The 22,356-nt window shown below is 39.5% G+C and overlaps 2 protein-coding genes across 8 annotated transcripts in view; both read left to right on the top strand.

Moving 5' to 3' along the window:
- Positions 1-10,614, top strand: part of GFPT2 (glutamine-fructose-6-phosphate transaminase 2) — a 28,019-nt gene extending 17,405 nt beyond the window's left edge. For all 3 annotated transcript variants that reach the window (XM_080555036.1, XM_080555038.1, XM_080555037.1), the window contains 15 exons: positions 151-209; positions 697-831; positions 2,299-2,360; positions 3,970-4,049; positions 4,373-4,490; positions 5,212-5,375; positions 5,477-5,572; positions 5,677-5,774; positions 6,120-6,240; positions 6,566-6,723; positions 6,860-6,974; positions 7,573-7,700; positions 8,322-8,489; positions 8,894-9,055; positions 9,728-10,614. In XM_080555036.1, the coding sequence (XP_080411162.1) occupies positions 151-209; positions 697-831; positions 2,299-2,360; positions 3,970-4,049; positions 4,373-4,490; positions 5,212-5,375; positions 5,477-5,572; positions 5,677-5,774; positions 6,120-6,240; positions 6,566-6,723; positions 6,860-6,974; positions 7,573-7,700; positions 8,322-8,489; positions 8,894-9,055; positions 9,728-9,772 (1,709 nt within the window). In that variant the 3' untranslated portion in view covers positions 9,773-10,614. The remainder of the gene's footprint in view (positions 1-150; positions 210-696; positions 832-2,298; positions 2,361-3,969; positions 4,050-4,372; positions 4,491-5,211; positions 5,376-5,476; positions 5,573-5,676; positions 5,775-6,119; positions 6,241-6,565; positions 6,724-6,859; positions 6,975-7,572; positions 7,701-8,321; positions 8,490-8,893; positions 9,056-9,727) is intronic.
- A 1,769-nt stretch (positions 10,615-12,383) lies between these two features.
- Positions 12,384-22,356, top strand: part of MAPK9 (mitogen-activated protein kinase 9) — a 27,835-nt gene continuing 17,862 nt past the window's right edge. For 2 of the 5 annotated variants that reach the window (XM_080555068.1, XM_080555071.1), the window contains exons 1-4: positions 12,384-12,609; positions 16,524-16,698; positions 21,095-21,224; positions 21,939-21,997. In XM_080555068.1, coding sequence (XP_080411194.1) covers positions 16,577-16,698; positions 21,095-21,224; positions 21,939-21,997 — 311 coding nt within the window. In that variant the 5' untranslated portion in view covers positions 12,384-12,609; positions 16,524-16,576. Of the gene's footprint in view, positions 12,610-12,668; positions 13,068-13,368; positions 16,073-16,523; positions 16,699-17,131; positions 17,368-21,094; positions 21,225-21,938; positions 21,998-22,356 lie in introns of those variants that run through there. The other 3 variants (XM_080555069.1, XM_080555070.1, XM_080555072.1) reach the window with 3 other exon arrangements.

Below are 22,356 nucleotides of genomic sequence, written 5' to 3'. Positions count from 1 at the left end.
GTTGTGAATGTTAAGATAAACTGTAGGTCTGAAAACTGTATCAGGTGGTTCCTAGTGTACTTATAAGCCATTTTCTCTAATTTTATGTTCTGGTTAGATATCTTAATTTTAATACGTTACTTATGTATGTCTATTTTTTTTTCCTTTTAGAATTTGTTGTTATCCATAATGGTATCATCACAAATTACAAGGACCTGAGAAAATTTTTGGTGAGTCTGTGGCAACTTCATTTTTAAACTAGAAACTAAATACTCCACTGTGTGATGTTAGGTCTTTCAGGACTGTTAGAACCTGAATTCAAATTTCTTATGTCAGCTGTAAAATAGTAGTGTGAAGGAATCTGCCTAAGAAAGATACTCAGGAGTTGGCAAAGAGCAATATGCTCTTGTAATCCTAAATGCAAAGTACTTTGAGTAGAGTAGCTTTGTGCTCAAACTGGTTGAGAGTGCATGTGGAGTGGGCTTCCTCCTGTCTCTCATTGCTTAAAGATGCTAAGCAAGTCTTACTAAAGTGTTTCTGAAACAGTTGTCCTATGACAGGACAAGTTTTTATACTTCGTAGTGATATATATATGTACCCATCCAATGTAATACTCCAAGCAATCTGTTTTACCATGCAGTTTCTGGTGGGAGACAGATGAAGTGTTTTTTGCTTGAGGATGAAAACACCTTTTACTTTCCTATTTAATATTCTTAGGAGAGCAAAGGCTACGAATTCGAATCTGAAACAGATACAGAAACGATCCCCAAATTGATCAAATACATGTATGACAACAGAGAGAGTGAAGACACCAGTTTTTCAGCCTTGGTAGAAAGAGTTATTCAACAGTTGGTAAGTGGGAAGTTCCTTTTTTTCCCCCCGTTCTAAAGTATAAGCTAACTATGTGGTTCCTTAGGATTCTGCATTTATGCCTTTGGATTCTCTTTAGGGTTCCTTAGAAAGTGCTACAGATAACAGTTTTTGGCTTCTAAACAATGCTCAATAGACCAAGAAATTAGATTAAAATTTTGGAAACTTCAAAAGCTTTTCAATGCAAAATTTTAAATTGCATTAGAAGTTGGTGGGTAGTTTTGGCGTGTGTGTTGTTTGTTTTTTTAAGAACGAAGTTATCAGAGTTTTCGAATGAAGCAGCTTAGTTTAAAAAATAAATATATTGTAGGAGCCTCTGGGGCTTGGTATCTCTCATAAAGGGCAGTGTGCTATCAAAGGCTATTCTGATCATGTTAAAACAGTGCTGTGATTCAAGTTTGTCTCATAATATGCTTCGGCTCCCATGTTTGGAAATAGATCTAACGAGCTGTACTGATTCGTGGCTTAGCTGGTTCCCAAACTGTGAAGTGGGAATCTACTGTTACTTAGTACGTGAACACTTAAATCTTTGACAGATGCATTGCAAACTTGGAGAAAGCTTGCTTTGTTTCCTTCCCCAGTACCCAGGCAGATGTTTTTCCTCCCCTTCCTGCAGTTTCTTACACTCTTTTCACCTCCCCTTTCTCCTCTCTAAGGCAGCTCTGTAGTATTCTCCCTAGAGCAGAGCTGGAATACACATGAAGTAAAGGAAGGCCTTTGTGGGTCATGAGGGAATAGTGGTGCACCAGCCTAGCTGAGGGGAAGGGTGGCTTCATCTGGCCACAGAACAAGTGCAGAGTAGTCTCAGACCAGAGCCTCTGTACGGGGAGTGAATATTACCATCTCTTTTCTGTTTGCAAGGTGGGAGGGCTTTTGTTTCTGCTTTTGGAATACTTGTGAGTTTTGTGTTAATACAAGTTGTTCATTGTATGCTCCTGCTCTTGTTCTTGCATTGTGGATTAGGGGATTTTGAATTGTGTGTTGTTTTGTTTGGGTAAATGCACTAATAAGATTTTGCTGCTTAACCTAGAAGTAGTAATTTCAAAATCTTAGCTTAAAATGCACAAGGAGGCAAACCTATGTGCATATTCCTAATAAAAGTAAATCTGTAACAAAATCTTCATGTTGATTATACATCTCTGAGATTTTCTTAACCCCTACTTGGGAAGGTATTGTTTTTATTTATAAAAAGAGGCTAAGTGTCTTGCCTAAGTGCTTGCTTCCTGACCTTTCAACTGTTGCACTGTATGCGTATGTTAGCTTGTTCTGCTTCACGACTAATTCCTTTTAAAGGTGCAGTCTGCCTTTCAGGAAGAGATTCCTGATAGTAGTGCAGAGCTTTCCTTTGGAGCCTTCTCAGGAAGAGGGGGCCCCAGTTATATGAGGCACAACTAATTGAGATAAGTTGTTTAGGACTTTTTTTTTCTCTTCTGTCTCCATGGTTTCTAGGAAGGTGCTTTTGCATTGGTTTTCAAGAGTATCCATTACCCAGGTGAAGCTGTTGCTACCAGGTTAGTAAAAGTCCATTTTAAATATATTATGTGCCATTTTAGGTATATTAAAAAAAAAAAAAAGCTAATGTTTCTTTAAACGTCAGTAAACATCTTTAACATCAGTATCTTATTTAAAAAAATATGAGAAGTTTGTGATTAACTAAATCTCAGAAGGTAGATAGCTATGTCAGTGGAATCTTTCTGAAGCACAGTAAAGCTCTGCTGAGCCTCTCTGCAACTGGCTGTTAAATATAACTTAATTTGAGCTGTACTGACTGTACACAATTTGCAGAGGCCTTTGTTGATTCTGTCATCTTTAACTTGCTTTTGTTTACTAAATTAGATGCAAACTTTGAGGATGTAAACACAACAGTGAAAAGTAACCAGATGATGTATTCTCTATTCACACAAATACACTTTTAGTCATCCAAATGACATTCTCGGAAGAATTTATCACTGACAAACTTATTCCTGTAGTCTGTCCTTTTATCTGTTATAGTGTGTCAATGGAGATGCTCAGTGTATCTTCTGTTTCTAAAGTTGTATTGAGAGTATGGTAACATTTCTACTTTATCAAAAAGGGGAGAGAAAGGATTTGGTACAGTTTTTCATAGAATCACAGAATCATTTAGGCTGGAAAAGACCTTTAAGATCATCAAGTCCAACCACGCACCTTTCACTATGAATAAATACTGAGCATATGTTCAGGTTGGCCGAAATCCCATCATACTGATAGGTTATACAAATAGCATTCTATAGTTTTTATAGCATTTATGAGCTTTGTAAGTTCTAGTTCTATTTATACTTGGAAAAAACTTGCAGGAAATGTAAAGACACTGAAGTAGCAAGTGAAGTAATAGTGGGAATAAAGCCTGTTTTATACTATAACCTAAAAGCCCATTGCTTCTGTGGTCTAAAAAGGGACACTATTAACGTTGTGAAAAAGACAGCTGTATCATTCTAACTGGAGAACATCTGAACTGAACTATTCTATATGTGGTTCAGGTTTGGGTATTCAAGAGTGAGGGGATTAAGAAGAGCTAAACTTGTAATCTGAGGTGTCGAGGGAATGTATTACTCTTTTATTCCTGTGAGATTTATTTATTTTTAATAAGCTCTTTATGTGGCACATGACCCATATAATTAAAAAATTGCCTTTAATATTCCACGGTTTCAGAGGTCCAGTAGTGGTGGTTGACAGTTCTGAGTTTAAAACACTGAAGTGTGGAACAGCATTTTAATAGTAAAGAGTGATAGAGCTAATTCCCTCAATTTAGAGTCAGAGTGAGTTTTTTTTTTTTTTTTTTAAATGGTATGCTAAATGGTGCCTGTGCTAAGCTGTTTCCTTATTACTGGAAGGAAAACAACTAGTTCATAGATGTTTTTCTCTACCCGGTGGTAGATCATTGGGAAAGATTCACATAGGCATATGGCACTTATCCATATAATAAAATCTGGAGAGTCTTACAGAAACAAGTCAAGTTTATATAATTCCTGCCATATAATGTTTTTAGAATCAGAGTTGAGAAGGATCATTCCATTTAGGAAGCTGAATGGGATGTTATCTTTCAACTTCACAGATGCTCTTTGACTTCTCTGTATAAACTTATGTGTTTTCTCTTTGTAGGAGAGGGAGTCCTTTGCTCATTGGGGTTAGAAGCAAGTACAAGCTCTCCACTGAACAGATTCCTGTTCTATATAGAACATGTAAGTTGATAAAACCAATTACGTTATTTTTAAAAGCTAAAGTTATTGTTACTTTTTGATTAGAAACAAGATTAATTTCATCTCTGTACTATAAAACTACCAGCTGCTGCCCCAAATAGCTTCTTAGCTGAGGGTATTCCATTTTTACACTACTGAATGTGTAGTTCATGTAAAAGTGCCCCATCCCTTTTCTCCCCCCAAAAAAACTTTAAGCATTTGTGTAACTGTATGACAGTGATACCTTTAACCTGTATAGTCTGTAATGTCTAGCTTGAACAGGTCTTGTTCTCCATTTAAAGCGTCTCACTTCTTTAATTTAATAGGCAACTTTGAGAATGTGAAGAACATGTGCAATTCACGAATGAAAAGACTGGACAGCTCTACCTGCCTTCATGCTGTTGGGGATAAGGCAGTGGAATTTTTCTTTGCTTCAGATGCAAGGTAGTAAAGTACTTGAACTTTTCTCAAATCATTGTTTTCGTTTAGAAGCAAGGTGGTTCTGGGAATCTTATGCTGTCATGCTGCTGCACAGTTGTGTTCTGTTGGGACAGCTTCTTATCCAGGTTACTTCAGAAAGCCCACAGTTTAAAAATGTGGAATCTTGACATCAGCATTTGAGTTGTTTACAGTATCTGGTACAATATCTGCTAATTACTAACCTCTTTGCCTTCTATGAGAAATATATCCAGTGCAGTAAGGGAAGGTGGGTACAAATAGCCACTATCAGCCAAGTATTTGGGCAAACTATAGGTTAATCTGTGTTTTGGCATTTTAATCCAGCTATCTAGGATATCAGAGGAGGAAATAGTGGTGTGGTTCCAAACTTAGCAGGAATGTGGGCATCGGATACACACGTAGCAGAAGCGTGATCGTGACCTCAGCGATCTGTTAGAGATCATGACAAGTAAGATCAGATCAGCACCAATTGGCTGATGTGAGATGCTCTGGTTCCCGAGCCTCCTGCTCCAGGTTCCTGTGAGAGTGCAGGAGGAGCAGCAGATGGAGCCATTTCCTTTAAGATGACTCTATTTGTAGTTATGTCCAAAAGGAAGAGAGAAGTGAGTCTGGAAGTGTGATGGGACACATTTAATTTCAGTGAGGAATGCTGCTATCAGCTCTAACTGAAATGTCAGGATTGTCTTTGCTTCTGTTTTCTCTATAGTGCTATCATTGAGCATACCAACAGAGTAATTTTCTTAGAAGATGATGACATTGCAGCAGTAACTGATGGGAAGCTTTCGATTCACCGTCTCGAGCGTTCAGCTAGTGATGATCCTTCCAGGGCCATCCAAACCTTGCAGATGGAATTGCAGCAAATCATGAAGGGTGGGTTGAAACAACAGTAAATGAGTAAAGTTCTCTTCGTAATAGGCCTCTAACAGCAAACCATGTGCATAAGCATGACCATGTAATGTTGTTCTGCATAGGTAACTTCAGTGCATTCATGCAAAAGGAAATCTTTGAACAACCGGAATCAGTTGTCAACACTATGAGAGGCAGGGTGAATTTCGAGAGCAGCACAGGTAACTCAGAACAGGCATTGAAATTGCACTAAGCCTACAAATTTTAAACGTACTAATTAGAAAATGAAATAACATCATTGATTTTTGCTTTTGTTTGATTACAGTTCTGCTGGGGGGCCTGAAGGACCATTTGAAAGAAATCAGAAGATGCCGAAGACTGATCATTATTGGCTGTGGGACCAGTTACCATGCTGCAGTAGCCGTATGTTCAGCTTTAGCAGAAATGCATATAGAACTCCTAGTTTTGGGGCTTTTAGACAACAGTTCTTCATCTGCTTTTCTGTTTGTGGTACAAACTTTGCCTTTCAATGAAGGGTTGTACACATTTGTTTAGTTTTTCTTTGTGCCACATTCTTTATTAAAGCTCCAGTGTTGTTACCTACCATGCTAGAAATTAACTTTTTTAGTCTCGGTGTTTAAATCTCTGGTGGGCTCTAATTATCATTTTTTAATAAGAATTGATTTAGATTATTTCTCAGTCTTAAGATGTTAAGACTTTAAGGGGTGGCAATAGTGACAAATGTTGTTGTGTGCTGCTTGAATACAGACTCGACAAGTATTGGAAGAATTAACTGAACTACCAGTGATGGTGGAACTTGCTAGTGACTTCCTGGATAGAAACACACCTGTGTTCAGAGATGACGTGTGCTTTTTTATAAGTCAGTCAGGTGAGCTGCTTCTGCTGTTTGTCTTTGACTGAGTGCAAACTAAAGAGAAATGGAAAAGAAAAATCTGAATATTGCAGAGGAGGGTGATAGCTAATGGGCCAGATCTGTCTTGAATGAAGTTTCTTTCAGTCTTGATTCAGGTACGTAGACAATGAACGAGTGCTGAAACATTGTTTTCAGATGTATTTTTGCATTGTGTGAGTGTGGATGCAGTTATTTAGAACACAGTATAACTTTTTTTTTTAGTATTTTATGCTTCTTTGGAATCGTTTCTACCCTCTATCAACCTTAAGTTAAGATGTAAATGTTTGTAAATGCTTTCCAGGTGAAACTGCAGATACGCTTATGGCCTTGAGGTATTGTAAAGAACGTCGTGCTCTAACAGTTGGCATCACAAACACAGTTGGAAGCTCGATATCCAGGGAGACTGACTGTGGTGTACATATCAATGCAGGACCTGAAATAGGTGTGGCAAGCACAAAGGTAATTGCTGTTCAGTGTTCGGCTTCCATACTTCACCACTGTGTAAACCAATATAAATTTTAATTGTAGCACTTCAAATTGAGATTGTGCTAACACTCTGCAGACTTAGCTGCTAAATCTTTTGTTTTGTCTGCAGGCTTATACCAGCCAATTTGTGTCTCTTGTAATGTTTGGCCTAATGATGTCTGAAGACAGAATTTCCTTGCAGAAAAGGAGACAGGAAATCATTAGTGGACTAAAATCGTTGCCAGGTATATTGATATTTTGGGTATGAGGAGGGATAGGGGATGTTGTGTAATGGGTAGTAAAATACTACTCAGAAATTCTTTTAAAAATGTTTTTCTTGTTTAAGTCTCACTCTTCCCTTCTTCCTGAAAGGTGGATGATATATGAAAAATGGACTATTAGGTTCTACACCTATTGCCAGTTTTACAAATACCCTTTCAAGAAACCTGGCAGGATGATCAGAATTGCAATAGGGTCGTTTTGTCTAAGAAATATTCCTTGATCTCTTAAGTTGATAATTTAAAATTAGTAAAGCCTTCCACTTTTAAAACGGTATAGATAAAGACAAAACTAATTCGAGATGACTTTAAAATGTATGTTCACAACTTCCTTTAGAATGGGATGCACAGACACTAATTAAACGTTAAATTTGTTGCTGTAAATAAGGCCAAAGTTTATTTAAACTGCAGTCAAAGTTGCAAAGATATGTAGTTAACAGTTGAATTATGTTAAGCATATTTGTTATAATAGATCATGAGATTATCATATTGGAAGCAAACCAGGCAGTAATATTTTTTCCAATTGATAGAGTTTTTTATATGTCCTTTTTATGTGATCCAATAGAGATGATTAAGGAAGTCTTGTCCTTGGATGAGAAGATTCATGATTTGGCTCTTGAACTGTACAAACAAAGATCACTGCTGGTTATGGGTCGTGGATATAATTATGCCACTTGTCTGGAAGGAGCTCTGGTAGGAACCTCTCAAAATCACTGCATGCTACTTAAAATGAGCTTTCGTGGCTTCTGCAGAATAGTTTATTTCTCAGGTTTCTTTAAAGCTTAATTCTACTGCAGTAAAACTGCTATCTATAATATTGAACGTTTAGTCCTGTTGGACTGAAAGCATACATAAGGTGAACCTGGATTCAATATCAATTTCTTAGTTTAAAATGCTGACCTGTTTGAAAATATTCTCATAAGACACAATGTGCTGATGTTCAGGTAAGATGCTCATGCAGGAAACTGCTAAATTATATTTCAAATGTCATGGTGGAATGGATGCATATTTGTCTGTCAGAAATTTGAAATGTTTAAGGTAGACTGCATTAGGCAAAATTGTGCTCTTAAAAGTTCCTGTTCGTTACTCCCTTGCTTTAACTGAAAATGTATGTGCATCAGGAAATTCAATTTCCACCAGCATATAAGCTTGTCTGTTCTAGCCTTTGGCTGATTTTTTGAAAATGGCAACTTGATAGTGTACGTCTGTATTTAACTGGCAGATGTACAGCTTTGATATTTTGCTTCTTGCAGCTTTATTTGTCATCTGATTTACTTGTAACTTTTTGGCGTTTGCTTTTTTTTTTTATTTAAGAAAATAAAAGAAATTACATATATGCACTCTGAAGGTATCCTGGCTGGTGAGCTGAAACATGGACCACTAGCCCTAATAGATAAACAAATGCCGGTTATCATGGTGATAATGAAGGATCCTTGCTTCACCAAATGCCAGAACGCTCTGCAACAGGTCACTGCTCGACAGGTAAGTTGTTTAACTAATGTAATGTCATAGAGTAAGAAACTGTGCACACTGTATTGCTGCTGACTGTGCCTCAGAAGCAAGAGGTATTGATTTTATTTTTTTCTAATTAAAAGTTGTAAATAAGGTGTTATACACGCACTGCAGTTTGTCATTGAACATTACACTAGTAGTGACAACTGATTGCACGTGGATGTATTTCAGTTTTGAAGCCAAGGGTATAATGTTAAGAGGTGAAAACATTCAATTCTCACACAACAGTGGGTGATGAAAGCCATTATTCAAGACCGGCAATATCTTTATTAGCAACTTTAGCATTTTCAAACATACTGCAGGCATGTTGTGAACTAATATTGCAAAGGAGTTCTAAATCAGCTCTTCACTTAACATTGTAAAAATATTTTCAGGGTCGTCCAATCATTCTGTGTTCTAAAGAAGACACAGAAAGCTCAAAATTTGCCTACAAGACCATTGAGCTGCCTCATACAGTTGACTGCCTTCAAGGAGTCTTGAGTGTTATTCCTCTCCAGTTGCTTTCATTCCACCTGGCTGTTCTCAGAGGATATGATGTAAGTGCTTTTTACATTTAGCCCTCCAGTTAGAGCAGTTGCGAATTTCCTTCTACCAATGTAAAGTGAGATATATGTTTATATGGCATTTCTTAAAAAAAAAAAAGAGAAAAAAAAAAGAAAAAAAAAAAACAACAAACCAAACACAATAGTAGTTACAGTCGCTATCAGAGCCTGTAGAGGTGTGGTGGTAGCAGTAGAACTCTGGTTAAAGAGGTCCAGTTCTTCAGCCTCCTGTTTTAGTGGTATCCTTCTAAAACATGTAAAGATTGCTTAGCTTGATTAGTTAAGAATGCAGATAATACTTTTTCAGAAAACTAAATCTTAAAACATGGTATTGCACTTTAACTTAGTTCACTGCCTTGTACAGCGTAGTTTGTTGACTCTGGCTAGGTGTGTCAGTTTGATAATTATGACCTCTGTGCAAAGATGCACTGTGCAAAAAAATAGCGTGTGTATGTTAGGAGGGTTTTGGAAGCAAGGATGAATTCAACAGTGAGTTTTTGTCTGCAGATCTGTGGTCTCTTGTGTGTGTTAATGTGTCCAGAATAAAGCAAATCTCCTTAGGAAAGCTTTAAAACAAATCAAACAAACACACCAGTGTACTGAATGAACTGTCAAATGCAGAATGCCACTTCTGTCATATACTGAAAGTCTGTCTTTTCTTTCTAGGTGGATTTTCCAAGAAATTTGGCCAAATCTGTTACTGTAGAATAACAGCAAAGAAAACCTGATTTTTTTTTCTTTTTTTGTCACCAGACCTCTGAGTTATTCTTGTAGAAATGTGTTGTTCTGAATTGATAGGTACACGTTTTTTGAAAGAGAATGACAGTGCTAAGTAGCAAGTGTCAGAAGGATTTATCTTGCAGCTTTAAAAGCTTTTCATGTGCCTTGTTACCCAAGTGCTTTTGCTCACAGCAAATATTCCTTTAAGTCCTGAAATTGCCAAAGGATAAGATAAAAATAATTGTTTACACATGGTATACTGAATGAACTTTTCTACTGTGCAATATATATATATACAGCTCTCTTCAGAGTAACTGTGAACATTTTTTTAGCCTACACTACTTAACTAGTTTTAAAGATAAAGTATTTATAAGTACAATTGTATAGCTTTTTTAAGTTATTTTTTTAGTATGTTGCTTATCTGTAGCATTGGTAATGCTCAGAATGTAAATACTGAGCATCTTGACACACTTACTTGTGTACAGTTTTTAGTGTGTTTTTTCCTACTTCAGCCTCAAACTGGAAATTTGTTGTCCCTCTTCCCTCCTAGCTTCTGCTTCCCTGCCCTCGTGACTGTTTTGTATTTAACCAGTCTTTTGTAAAGCTCTTCTGTGGCTGTAAATTCCCAGCTATGTTTTAAATTCCTGTTTCTTTCAACTAATTATTTGAAAAGCCAGAACAACATCTTGTTTTGTATGCTGCCCCAGCTCTTACTTGCCTAACATGTACAGTGCAACAAAATAAGGGAACTTAGATGTCTTTCATCAAATGGTACTTCTGTTTGAAGTATGTACAATGAAATTAAAATGCAATTAAAGAAAAGATTATATAGATTCTTCTTGTTTCTGATTTTGTTGTTGGTGGTGGTGGTTTGCTTTTTTTTTTTTTTACATCCCTTAATGCCTCCTTATCTCAGGTCTGAGTACAAATACAACACTGTAGTACTCTGGTACCAGCAGGAGAGAGATTTTTCCTCCAGTCTCGTCTGAGTCCTGGTATCAGAGTTCTTTCATCTCTTCCTTTCTGTGTGACACAGGTCTTGTTAGCCACAGGTACTCATGCAAAAGGTGGACACACCTTACTTTTCATTCTCCTGCAGCTGCATTTCAAAAGACTTCGTCAGGTTTAGGTAGCTTGCCCCATCTTTACAAACCGTGTGAGTACAGGAGCGCTGTACTTAGTGACTGCTCGTCAGTGTTTTGCAAGTCCTGTAGCAGTACAGCAGCACAGTCTCTGTAGCTCCTACTGTAGTTCACGCCAGCTATTGATTGCACCCAGTGAGTTGGATTCATTTCCTTACATGAGCATAGAGTCACAGAATGGATTAAGCCTTCGTATTTTACCTTCTTTTGAGGTAGATGAACATGGGAAGAAATCTGTAGTCGGAAAGGGAAGCTGTGTCTGTATTTTTACGTGTTTTGTTTGTGGACATAATGTTGTCTCCTAGGCCAAGAAAAAATTGCCATAAACTTGTATTTAATATAGTATCTAATCTACAGTCACAGGAATACAAAAAAATAATAACAAACAAACAAAACCCTATACTGGTAAATAAGAGAGTACTATTTACAAATTCAAGCTATGACTAATCAAGAAAAAGAAACACTTGTTTATATGAAAGGCCTTATTAATGATTTCAGATCTTTATGTATTTTTTTCACAACGGCCTGTATTTTTAGTTGTGAACCAACTAGCCCTAGGAAGCATTATAAACCTCAAAGAAATAAGGTGGGTATCAAACTGTGAGAGAGCTTCACGTGTTTGTGTATTTTGGAACAGTCAGAAATTGGAATCTTTCATGTCTGCCTTTTTATTAAATCTTTGATTCGTGAAATTATTTTTTTTTCTTTAGAAGCAAGCCCAGTCATGTCACGACCAGTGACGTTTGCGTGTTTATGCAGGTTAATAGCTGGAAAGTGCTACGCTAGCTCGTAACAGAACAGCTCCCGCGTACTTTTTATAATCGCGTAAAAGAGCCCAGATAAGCTGGGACAAAACCCACGCTGCCGGCCTGCGGTAGCTGTGTGAGGGCTGTGTAACGCGGTGGCCACCGTGTTGTGGTACTGACCCCATGGCCCCTGTAGTGCCCGGAGTTAGCGCCCACTTTGTGTTAAAACGCAGAGCTACTGAAGGGAGCTGGCATCACCTGCTCTGTAAGACACATTAAATTGATTAATAAATAAATAAAAAGTGTGTTTATCTAAAATCATCGAGGAGCATAGAAACCATGGAACAGACAACTCTTGCTTCACTTATTTATTTATTTATTTTCAATTACGGGGTTTATTTATCTTTTTACTGAAGAGGTCGAAATATTTATTTTAATTAAGGGGCTGACGTCCGCAGGGCCGGCCTGAGGCAGGCCGGGGCCGGGCAGTGACGTGGTGCCGGCGCGTGACGTCATCGCAGCACGCCCCCCTCCCTCGCAGTCCGCAGCGGGGCGGCGACGTCACGAGCACCGTGAGAGCCTGACGTGCGGCGATGACATCACGGCGGGGGGCGGGCGCCGCGTCGCGATTGGCCGCAGCCTCCCCGTCCCCGCTTCGGGCCTTCCCCGCCCTCTGAGGGAGAGCGCGGCGAGGTCCCGCCCCCGGGGCTCGATTGGCTGAGCCTCGCCGGCGGCGGGCTACGATTGGTCCGAGGCGACGTCTGTCAGCGCGCGCAGGCCCGGCGCGGCCTGCGCGGAGCAGCGGGAGGCCATTGTGGCTGGGGCGGCCCTGCGAGGCGGAGGCGGCGGCCGCGGAGGAGGAGGTGGCTGCGGTGGTGGTGGGGGCGGCGGTGGCTGCCGCCGGGGCCCGTCCCGCTGGAGCCCGCTGAGGGACGCGACGGTGAGGGAAGGGCCGCGAGGAGGGCGGCGGGGCCGGGGCTCCGCTCACCGCAGGGCTCGGCTCGCTCCGGCCCCACAGCGGGGAGAGGGCGCGGGCCCCGGCCGGGGAAGGCCCCCGAGGAGGTTGGGAGGCGAGGAGCTCCCCGCAGCGCTCCGCCTCGGCTCCCGGTGCTCTCCGCCTCCCGGCTTAGCCTCCTGCCGCCCGCTCGCCCCAGGGTGGGTGGCTGGGGTGGGTTGGGGTGCTGGGCTGCTGCTGGGAGAGCCCGGGGGTGCCTCAAAACCCGCTGTGAGCGGCCGAGGCGCCGCTGTGCTGCGCTCACCTGCGGTGCCGGGCTGCCCCAGGGCTGCCAGGAGCGGCACGGGAGGTAACTCGGCAGGGTTTTGTGTCTGGGACGTGCACCTGTTGATACGTTCTGCTGTAACGATTAAAAACCGAGCACTGCTGGTTAACTTGCAAAGGTAATAAGCTAAGGGGGGGAGATACGGAAACAGCGCAGAATATCTTCATATATGGGTAGCACGTTCAACGTGTATTCTTTCCGTCTGCAGCGCGATTTGGCTTGAAGTTTAAAAATCAAGTTCAATTTCTTGATGTTCATACGCTTCGTTGTAATAACACCCCTGTATCCAAAATAACACAGGGAATGTGTTCCCAGCTGTTAAAACCTGTTTGTTTCAGAAGCTTTTGACTTGGAAAATATCCAGAGGATGGATCTGGTTAATAATAAGTTGCCATTTTAATAAATGACTTGTAGAGAGGTGACTTGAATACAGGCCGTGTATATACATACACACCATAGTGCAGTCGCTTTCAACCGCTGAATATTTCCTACTGGAATTCTGTGTGATAACTCATAAACCTATGGGAGATAGGTTGGGTGGTTTTATCGTTTTCCTATTTTTGGCTGTTTCATCTTTCATGAGCTACAGGTTGAAAACCATTTCTGTGAGTGTTTCTGAACTCACCGCACACAGTAAAATCAACTTCGTTCTTTTTAAGTTCCTCCAACGGTACAAGCAAGCTACTAGAACAAGCACAAAAACCCACACCCAATTTATGCATCTCATGCATGCTCTAAAATAAGAAGATATCTTGAAACTTTGTGATTTGGTAACACGCCGTTATCAATAACGTAGAAGTATGTTTGCTGACCATCGTGTGAATGAATGTCTTCCACATTTGGCGCTGGTCCTGTTTGGTGCAGCTGTAGCTAGGGAACCATAAATGAAAACATACATTTCCAAAATGGAAATAAGATTCTTGTATATCAGAAGCATGGAATATGTTGCGTACGTTGCTAGGTGGAGTGGTGCATCGAATTATTTCAGGTAGGAGAGGAACAGCTCAGGATTATGAAAGTCACTTGTCAGATATACTTTTTCCTTTGAGCAGTGGGAAATCTGTTCTTATTCAAGGGCCCTGACCCCCAAAATAGACTCAAGGCTTAAGTCCTGTGAACACCTACAGTCCCGCACCACCTAGTTTTATGTTCGTGTGCGTCTGAAGTAACGCATGTGCTGATGCTTCCAAGCAGCTTGCAGCCCAGGTGAAAGCTGGGGCTCTGCCTGCTGCTTTTCTCCACGTATTATGGAGAGGCTGGGCACTCCGCACACTGAATTCCAAAGGACGTCAGAAAACGTGAAGCTTGTCTGTTGCAGTGCATGAGTCCTGCTTTGGGTCTTGCCTAAAGAGCTCATCCTGGTCTTTCGGTTGTTTCCAAAAGATGGCTTTGTACAGACAAGATTCCCTAAAGTTTGGGTTCTCCCGTTCAGGATAACTTCCTTTTCCCTATTCTTCATTATCACTGCTACAGAGAAGTGATGATCTTCATTATCCTCTGAAGATGCACAGCATGATTCTCACATAACTATCAAGTGTTTAACTTGATTTCCAACTTAATCAAGTTCTATACTCTTTTTCCCCTCCTCTATAAGTCTTTTGCAGAGGTAGGGTCTTCACTTTCCAGCTGTCTCTCTTGCAACATTGGAAACTTACTGAAAATATCAGGGCTGCTCAAGGACCGTTAATCAAAAAATTCAGTGCTGCAGAGTGAATAGCTTTGGAGTAATAAAAAAGGCTGGAAGGAAGAGTGGGTTTGTTCCTAGGGTGTAGCAGGAAAGGTTGAGAGCACCTCTTAAGGCAGGGTTTTGGTCTTATCTAAGTGTGAGCTCATGGCAGAGGCAGAAAACTGGTGGCTTACGTTTTCCTTTCGCTGATCCTTTCTCCCTTGCTTTTTTTTCTTAAACTTCTAAGAGGATGTATCAGGTAAATTTACAGCCTAAATTGCTGCCAGCGATGACCAAGTTGAGTACCTACTTTTTAAAATGCTACTTAGATTCCAGGATGCTAGAAGCTAAGTGGGGCTCCAGATATTTCTTGAGAATGCTTTAAGACTAGCCATTACTGGATTAACCCCAGTCTCTGTTAGGTTTTGCAGCTCTTCTGCCTGTTTTCCTTGCACGTTTCCTGGTGTTCGTCTGCTGGCCCTGGCCATGGAGAAGATGCTGCTCCTCCTTGCTTGTGCCAAGGAAGGGAGACATCCAAATGCTAATTCTTGAACGACTGAAAGCCTTTTGTGTGGCTGTGCGCCCTTCTGGGGGGATTCTGGGTTGCTCTTGAGGCTTTTCTGTTTTGCATTGGCTCACGAATATTCTGTAGGCCAGTGAAGAGAGAGAGAACAACTGCTTGTTCTGTAGCTAACGAGGACATTGTACAGCCTGGTGGTTAGGGCAGCTGCTGAGAGGGAAGGTGATCGGCTTTCATTTCCTGTTTCAAGGAACACTTGACTATGCAATTTAGTCTGGGCTCTAATGACATGATCTATCGTGTTGAATGTGAAATTAAAAATTGGGGAATTTCTTAGGGACCTCTACCGTAATCACCGAGGTAATTGAGGTCTTGTAAGGTTTGGAGGAGGGATGGATGCCCGGGAAAATGGGAGGTCTACGCTCATTACTGTAGTGCTTTAGAGCTGAAGAGGTTTAGTGCCTAACCTTGCTCTTGGATGTAATTACGTACATCTAATTCATTCCTGACAGATGTTAGTGTGGCACAGAAACCTCCAGCGAAGGAGAGTCCATCACTTCCTTAGGGAATCTTCTAGAGTGCTTCACTGCTCCTGTTTTTACAAACTGGCTTTTGTTTCGTTGTCTTCTCTTTCTCTCCCCTCTTTTAAAAGGTCTAATCAACATCTTAACAGTTCATTGCTAATCATCGCATCCATTGTGTCCGGGGAGAATACATTATTTAATGCCTCCTTTCTTCGGTCTCTCGTGCGTTTCCTCCTCTCCTCTTTTTCTGGGCAACGAACCCAGTTAATGTGACACTTCTTCCTCCCAGGTCTTGCTCCGTACTGCCCTCTGGACTTCAGTCTGTGTCTGTAAAAGTCTGGTTGCAGCTTTGAGCGGGAGGCTGATTAGAACTGCTTGGGGGAGGCCAGCTGCAGAGTGTCACTGCCTGGATGGTATTTCTTTTTCATACAGTTTGCTTTTCCCTTCTTTAAAGGGAACTCTTTGATTCTTGTAGGGTTTTAAGCACACTAACAAATAGCATGGGCTGTCAGTGTGTGTTTAAGATAGGAGGAGGAGAGTGGGTTGAGATAGCCGTAGCTCAGTATCCTTCACATTGTAGAGAAAGAGCTGTTGGATTAAGGTTTGTTTTTGCAGTTTACTTGGCTGCTTTTTGTGTTGAGGATTGGAGTAGAAACGTGTTTGCTTACAGCTGTGAAGGTTATAATTATTTGTTGTCTTGTCTGCAGGAATTTTTCATTAGCAGTAGTAATAAGTGAAGTTGAAAGAATGCTTATTAAAGAGTATGCTACTGAAAAAGTTATTTGTATTAAAATATATTTTCCAACTTGTTTGCCTTGAATTAGTCAGAGATTGAACATCTGTTTTCTTTTTTTTTTCTTCAAGATCTTGAAACCTGTACCAGGTCCTTGAGAGAGAAAACTACATGACACTACACCATGAGTGACAGTAAATGTGATAGTCAGTTTTACAGTGTTCAAGTTGCAGATTCAACGTTCACTGTACTAAAACGTTATCAGCAATTGAAGCCCATAGGATCAGGGGCACAGGGCATTGTTTGGTGAGTAAAAATAATTTATTAAAACATAAAAAGCTATAAATATATAACAAAATCTGAATGTATTCCCAATAGAGGTGCCAGGATGTCAAATGTTGTTGCTAATTTCTCTGTCTCTTGCTACAGGGTTATGATGGACTAAATACCTACTAAAATACCTGCCCACAGTAGTTCATGTGCAAAACTAGCTTTTTTATTTTGGCTTTAGAGGAAAAGTAATATTTATATAACTACGTAACTTAAGAGGGTCAACAAATTTCCTTCTCATTAACCACTTTATTTTTGTTTCTAGTTCTCACGTTCCCCATGTAGTTATGATATTACGGTGTAAGGAATGACAATGAGATGGTGAGAGATTCTGGGTTTTACTCGTTTCTTCATCATGGCCCCCTTTCTTCCCCCCCTTTTATTCCCGATCACTCCTGTCCATTTCTAGGAGCCATCAATGCAGTGCCTTGCCATTAACTGGCAGGACGAGGCAAGTCAGTGTCATTGTCACTCCATGGATTAACCAGGAAGGGATGCTGTGTGAGGGGTTGGGCTGGCCGTCTCTTCCTTGGTGTGGCACCTCAGCTCTGTGTCCAGCCTCCACTGGCCCAGGACGAGAGAGTCGTTAGTCTGATCCTGAACCTTAGTCTCTTGTATGGCACCACACCTCTGGGCCAGCTAAAGGTAAACACTTTCAAATGTTTTTTAGACTGCAGCAATCCATTCTACACCGCTTACTGCCAGCCCTTATTTCGTTGGGCAAAACTTACTTGGTAACAACAGAAATGTTTATCGATGCGGTTTTAAAATTCCATACGCAAGGGAGTAAGCAGATATGCTTAGGAACTCAAATGTTAGACTTGATCAGAACAGTGTGGTGGGTTGTTCGTGCTTTAAATCCAGCCTGCGGTTTTTGTTTGTCTATAAATTCTGCAGAATAAGTGTGATGACTCATATTGTGAGCAACTCCTTATACTGCACCTGCCCGTGTCTTTTTGGCCTTTTCAAAACCTTTAAAAAAAGTTGCATATACATAGGAAAATGCGTTTTTGCGTGAACATAGCTCTATTTAAAAATAAAATGACTTTGTTCTTATTGCCCTGCTAATAGATGAAAAATAAGCAAGATGAGACCACCTTATTTCATTCTTCTTTAGTGGGCTGAGTGATGAATGGGTAGGCATGCTAGATTTTCATATTAGTAAAGAATACACATACAGAACCAGCATAACATTAAGTGTATTTATGTATTATAGATTGCATGCAAGAATTTAGGGTGGTTGTAATTGCTTCTCCTTTCATTGGAAGTAGTGCATAAACTGTATGACTTAAACTAGGCGTCTGCTGCAAAGCAAAGTTGGGGTTGCGTTAAGGTCAACATCTTGGGTGGAGGAAGGGATGATCTGATTTATTGACTTGTTTTGAGAATACTTGATATTTTGGAACAACAGGGTAAAACATTGCATAAATTCTCATCTTCATGTGAAACATCTCAAAACTGTGTCCAATTTGAAGAAGGTGCAAAATCTTAATTTCTCCATAAAAGTCCTTAAAACGCGCAAAGGAAATATGCAAAATACACGGATATATAGTGTAGAAATCTCACCTTAGGGTAAGTTCTGTGCTATCATTTTTGGCTGGGAAAATGTCAGTGTCATTCGTGTGATACACACGTGCAATACTTTCTTTTTTTAAAATCATTCTGTGCTTAATGCAAACATTACAAAAATATTTCTGGGGTTTTATGTGTAGTATTTTTTTGGTGGGGAGTTTTTAAAAGCGAGTATATTACTTCAGCAGCGAGAGGTCTGAATTTTGCTGTTGTTTTTCTTCCAAACATTAATAGGAAACTTCACTGGTATTGTTGCTGCTTATTTTTCTACATCTTATATTAAGAAAAAACTAAGTAGTTAAAAACAATGAAGAACAGTGATAAAGGAAATACGAAATGAGAGCTTTAGATAAATGAAAAGGGAACTTGATTGTTATCTAGGGGGTATTTCTGTACGAAGTTCACTTTTATATGTGACTTTTCACACTTTTCTCCTGAAGTATTTACATATCTGAAACCTTACAATCTATTTGCTACTGAGTAACCACTTGCACAAAATTACTTGAAGTTTTTCTTTGACTTCCTGTCATCATTTTTTTCTTGTCTTGCCCTTGATTTCCTATGTTTTTCTAGTAAATCTGATTTTTCTGTCCCAACAAATGTCTTTTGTCCTTCAGTGCAGCAAAACCACAATCTTATTCGTAGACTCATTTGAGCTTGAACTGTTGATAACTTTATTTACAGTTGGACTTGAAGAAATTGTCGGGAGAAGTTGGTTGCTGCATGCAAACTTGTGTTTAGGCAGTAGGGAAGTTAGTGAAGTGGAACTGGCAAAGCAGGAATCCATGGTAGCAGCATATTGCAGTTCAAAGAGAAAGTCCTTTGCCTACAGATCTGAAGTGTAATTTCTTGCTGTAATTTAGGTCGTAATGTTTTGTTTATAATTTCATCACGTATGTGACATTGTTACTCCTAATATTAAATGTTTGCTCAAGATGCAAATCTATTACAAGTGCAGGAAGACCTTACTACAATTCACCACAATTTTTATATTTACGTAAAATTGTGATATTTAGAAGTATGCTTTTGGTGGTAAAAGATGTTATATTCCATCTTTTCCTTGGTAAATTACTTCATGCTCATACATTTTTTACTGTTTGATTTTTTCCCCCCAATCAGTCTGTTTTTAATTTTGGATTGTGAAGATGCAGCTGCAGATTCTTTTTTGAGATGCAGTGCCAGTCACTTTCATGTAGATAAATAATCAAAATGAAAGGTACAGGTGACTTTTTTAGTATGTGCTGAGGCTGAGTCTTGACACATACCTGATTTGTCAGATTGCGAAGGGATACTTGGCCTAAAATTGCTCATATGCCCCTCTGCTGCAGTGACCTAGCTAGCTGTGATTGGCTTGAACAGCTTTTTTCGTATGGATCCTGTTGATTATTAGCTTTGTACTAATTCCCAGGCGCTGTTAGTCATTAATACATGTGAAACTTTTTACGTATTATGTCTTCTAGGTGAAGTGAATAATATCGAAGCATCAGTGCTTCATATTTGGGAGGAAAACAGTTTGTGCAATTGCCTGGCCTCCCATTTTGTGTTTTGTTTCACATAGACATAAAGGCTTTAAATTTGAGAGTGATCATACGTCACTGAATAATGACCTGTGTATTTCACAGAACTATGTTGAAATAAATGCTCGCAAGCCTTTAATGAAAATGGTGCATTGATTCAAATCTGGGACATAGAACCACGCCTCCCAGAAAACATCATTTTGCAAGCAAACCCTGCTTTGTGGTGGTACTGCTTTTTCCAGTAGGGAAAGTAGTGGCTTGATGCTGGTAAACTTTGTATGATTTGAGTATTTCTATCACAGATGAGCTGGTCTTTTCTAAGAGTACTATAATATGATGGTCCTTTTAAGCCTGGTGTTGTACACGTCTTGATGAGGCAGGGAAGGAATTCACAAAGAAATGTTCTGGGAAAATGTATGTTTCTTTCCTACCCTATCAAAGTAATATTAAATGGAAGTAATATGGGAATCGTTATTTAAAACTACAGAGGTAGGAGACTGGAACACCTGTGTCATTTATGGTATGCATTTGCAGATAATTTGCCAAATAGTCTCTGTGTTAATAATGAGGATATTCAGACTTCAGTGTTCTGGATATACAGATAATTTAGCCTTAGATTCTTACAGCTGTTAAAGCAAGTTTGCATCTGTATCTCAAATTGCAGAGGGACTGAACAAGGACAACTGAAAAATAATACCAGATAAATGGCCGTTTTCATTTTTAAACCGTTGTATTGCTCCCTGGGATCTGGGAGCTTTCCATATTGCACCATTCTATTGATTTTTATTTTGTGCAAAACCAGATGATGAGTGTAATTTTCTGCTAAGCATTAAAATTGCTATGGGTTGTAATTTATTCACGTGCAGGAGTGCATTGACACCTGTGGAACAGATCAGGTGACTGTCCTTTAGGAAAATTCCTGTTGCAAATGTTAAATGACTGTCAGCAGTGCTGTCCCAAAAAAATGCCGAAGTATACAGATTAGGCAACTGAAATACTAATTTATTTAAAATAAGCTTAACATATTTTTCCATCTGTTGAGTCAGCAGATTCTATCTTACGGGGGGCACAGAAGACTTCTCTTAAGAGTGTTAGTGCCTTTTTTAAACCTAATTCTGTTTTTAAGGAATGCACATTTTGTAAATACAAATCAGATGAAGCTGCTTAGTTGATACTAATTTTTTTCAAATGTGGACTTATTTCCTTGCTCCTCTCTGCCCTTTTCCCTCACCTCTCCCCAAAACAGACTTCAGCTTACGTTGTTTGTCTTTGAAAACTTCTAGTGCTGCGTTTGATACAGTCCTTGGAATAAATGTTGCTGTAAAGAAGTTGAGTCGTCCTTTTCAGAATCAAACCCATGCAAAAAGAGCTTACAGAGAGCTTGTTCTTTTAAAATGTGTCAACCACAAAAATGTAAGTTCGGCTTTATATTTCCTTCTCTCATCTTAGTGTAATTTGTCTAAAAAGCTCAGGATTTGTTCTCTTGCTTGTTACCGATAACCAAAGTACCAGAAAAATGGTGAAGCTGGAAGGTTTTGGTGTAGGTAATACAATTTACACTATGTGTGGTTGAGCTCTCGGGTGAGCTGTTTGGTTGTTAAGAGGATGAAGTGCCAAGAGCAGGAGGTTTTTGTTGCAATGCTGTTGTGGATTTACCTTCAGTGTAGACTTTGTAAAGACGATACTGCTGTAGTGTGTTTGGTCTTTTAAGTCCTGTTAAGCGAACGAAGCCTGTTTGGCAGGTGGTTTGTCTCTTGTAACTGCACTGTAGTTATATTTTCTGAGTTTAGGCAAGATTTGTATTAAATACAGTATTTAACTGGTAGGTTTGGAGGGTGCAGTGATGTAGCTTAAAAAAAGGGTGCCGTTCAGGCACTGGAGAGGGAGATAGGTGTCATGTAACGTGAAAAACATTTCTGCAGTCTTACTTCCTTCTGCATACGTGCTGCAGTTCTGAACTGTTTTTGAAACAGCAGTTTTTCAGTGTAAGTAAATTAAGTGAAACCAAGTAATATTTAAATTGTGCATATTACCAGTGTGCCTTTGATTTTGAATAATAATTTCTGCAATAAATGGATTTTTACTTGAATTAAAGCTGAAACTTCTTCTAATGTTTTTCCTTTATAGATAATTAGTTTATTAAATGTATTTACACCACAGAAGTCACTAGAAGAGTTTCAGGATGTGTAAGTACTAGATTTTTTTTGTTTTAATTTTCCTGACAAATAGTAGCATAAGCTATAGAGCTATATTTCCACTATCTTATAGACTTTATGCTTTGAATGCAGAGGGTATCTAAAAGACTAAATCTAGGCGTTAGGTAGTCTTTCTGGATGTTTCTGAAAGAAAGCAAAAAATAAGATGTTTTACTACACACGTAAGATGGAAGTGTAGGTCATTCCAGTGAATATGCTGTTGTGGTTTGTGAATGGGCTTGTGTAAAAGGGTGTGTGTGTCTTTGAGTGGGTAAGCAGATGATATTCTAACTTGAAAATTAATCATTCCTTATTAGCCCTTACGATAATTGTATTTTTTTTATTTTTTG

Source organism: Anser brachyrhynchus (assembly GCF_964034855.1).
Source record: "Anser brachyrhynchus genome assembly, chromosome: 14".
Lineage (NCBI taxonomy): Eukaryota > Metazoa > Chordata > Aves > Anseriformes > Anatidae > Anser > Anser brachyrhynchus.
This window is presented reverse-complemented; position numbering and strand designations above follow the sequence as displayed.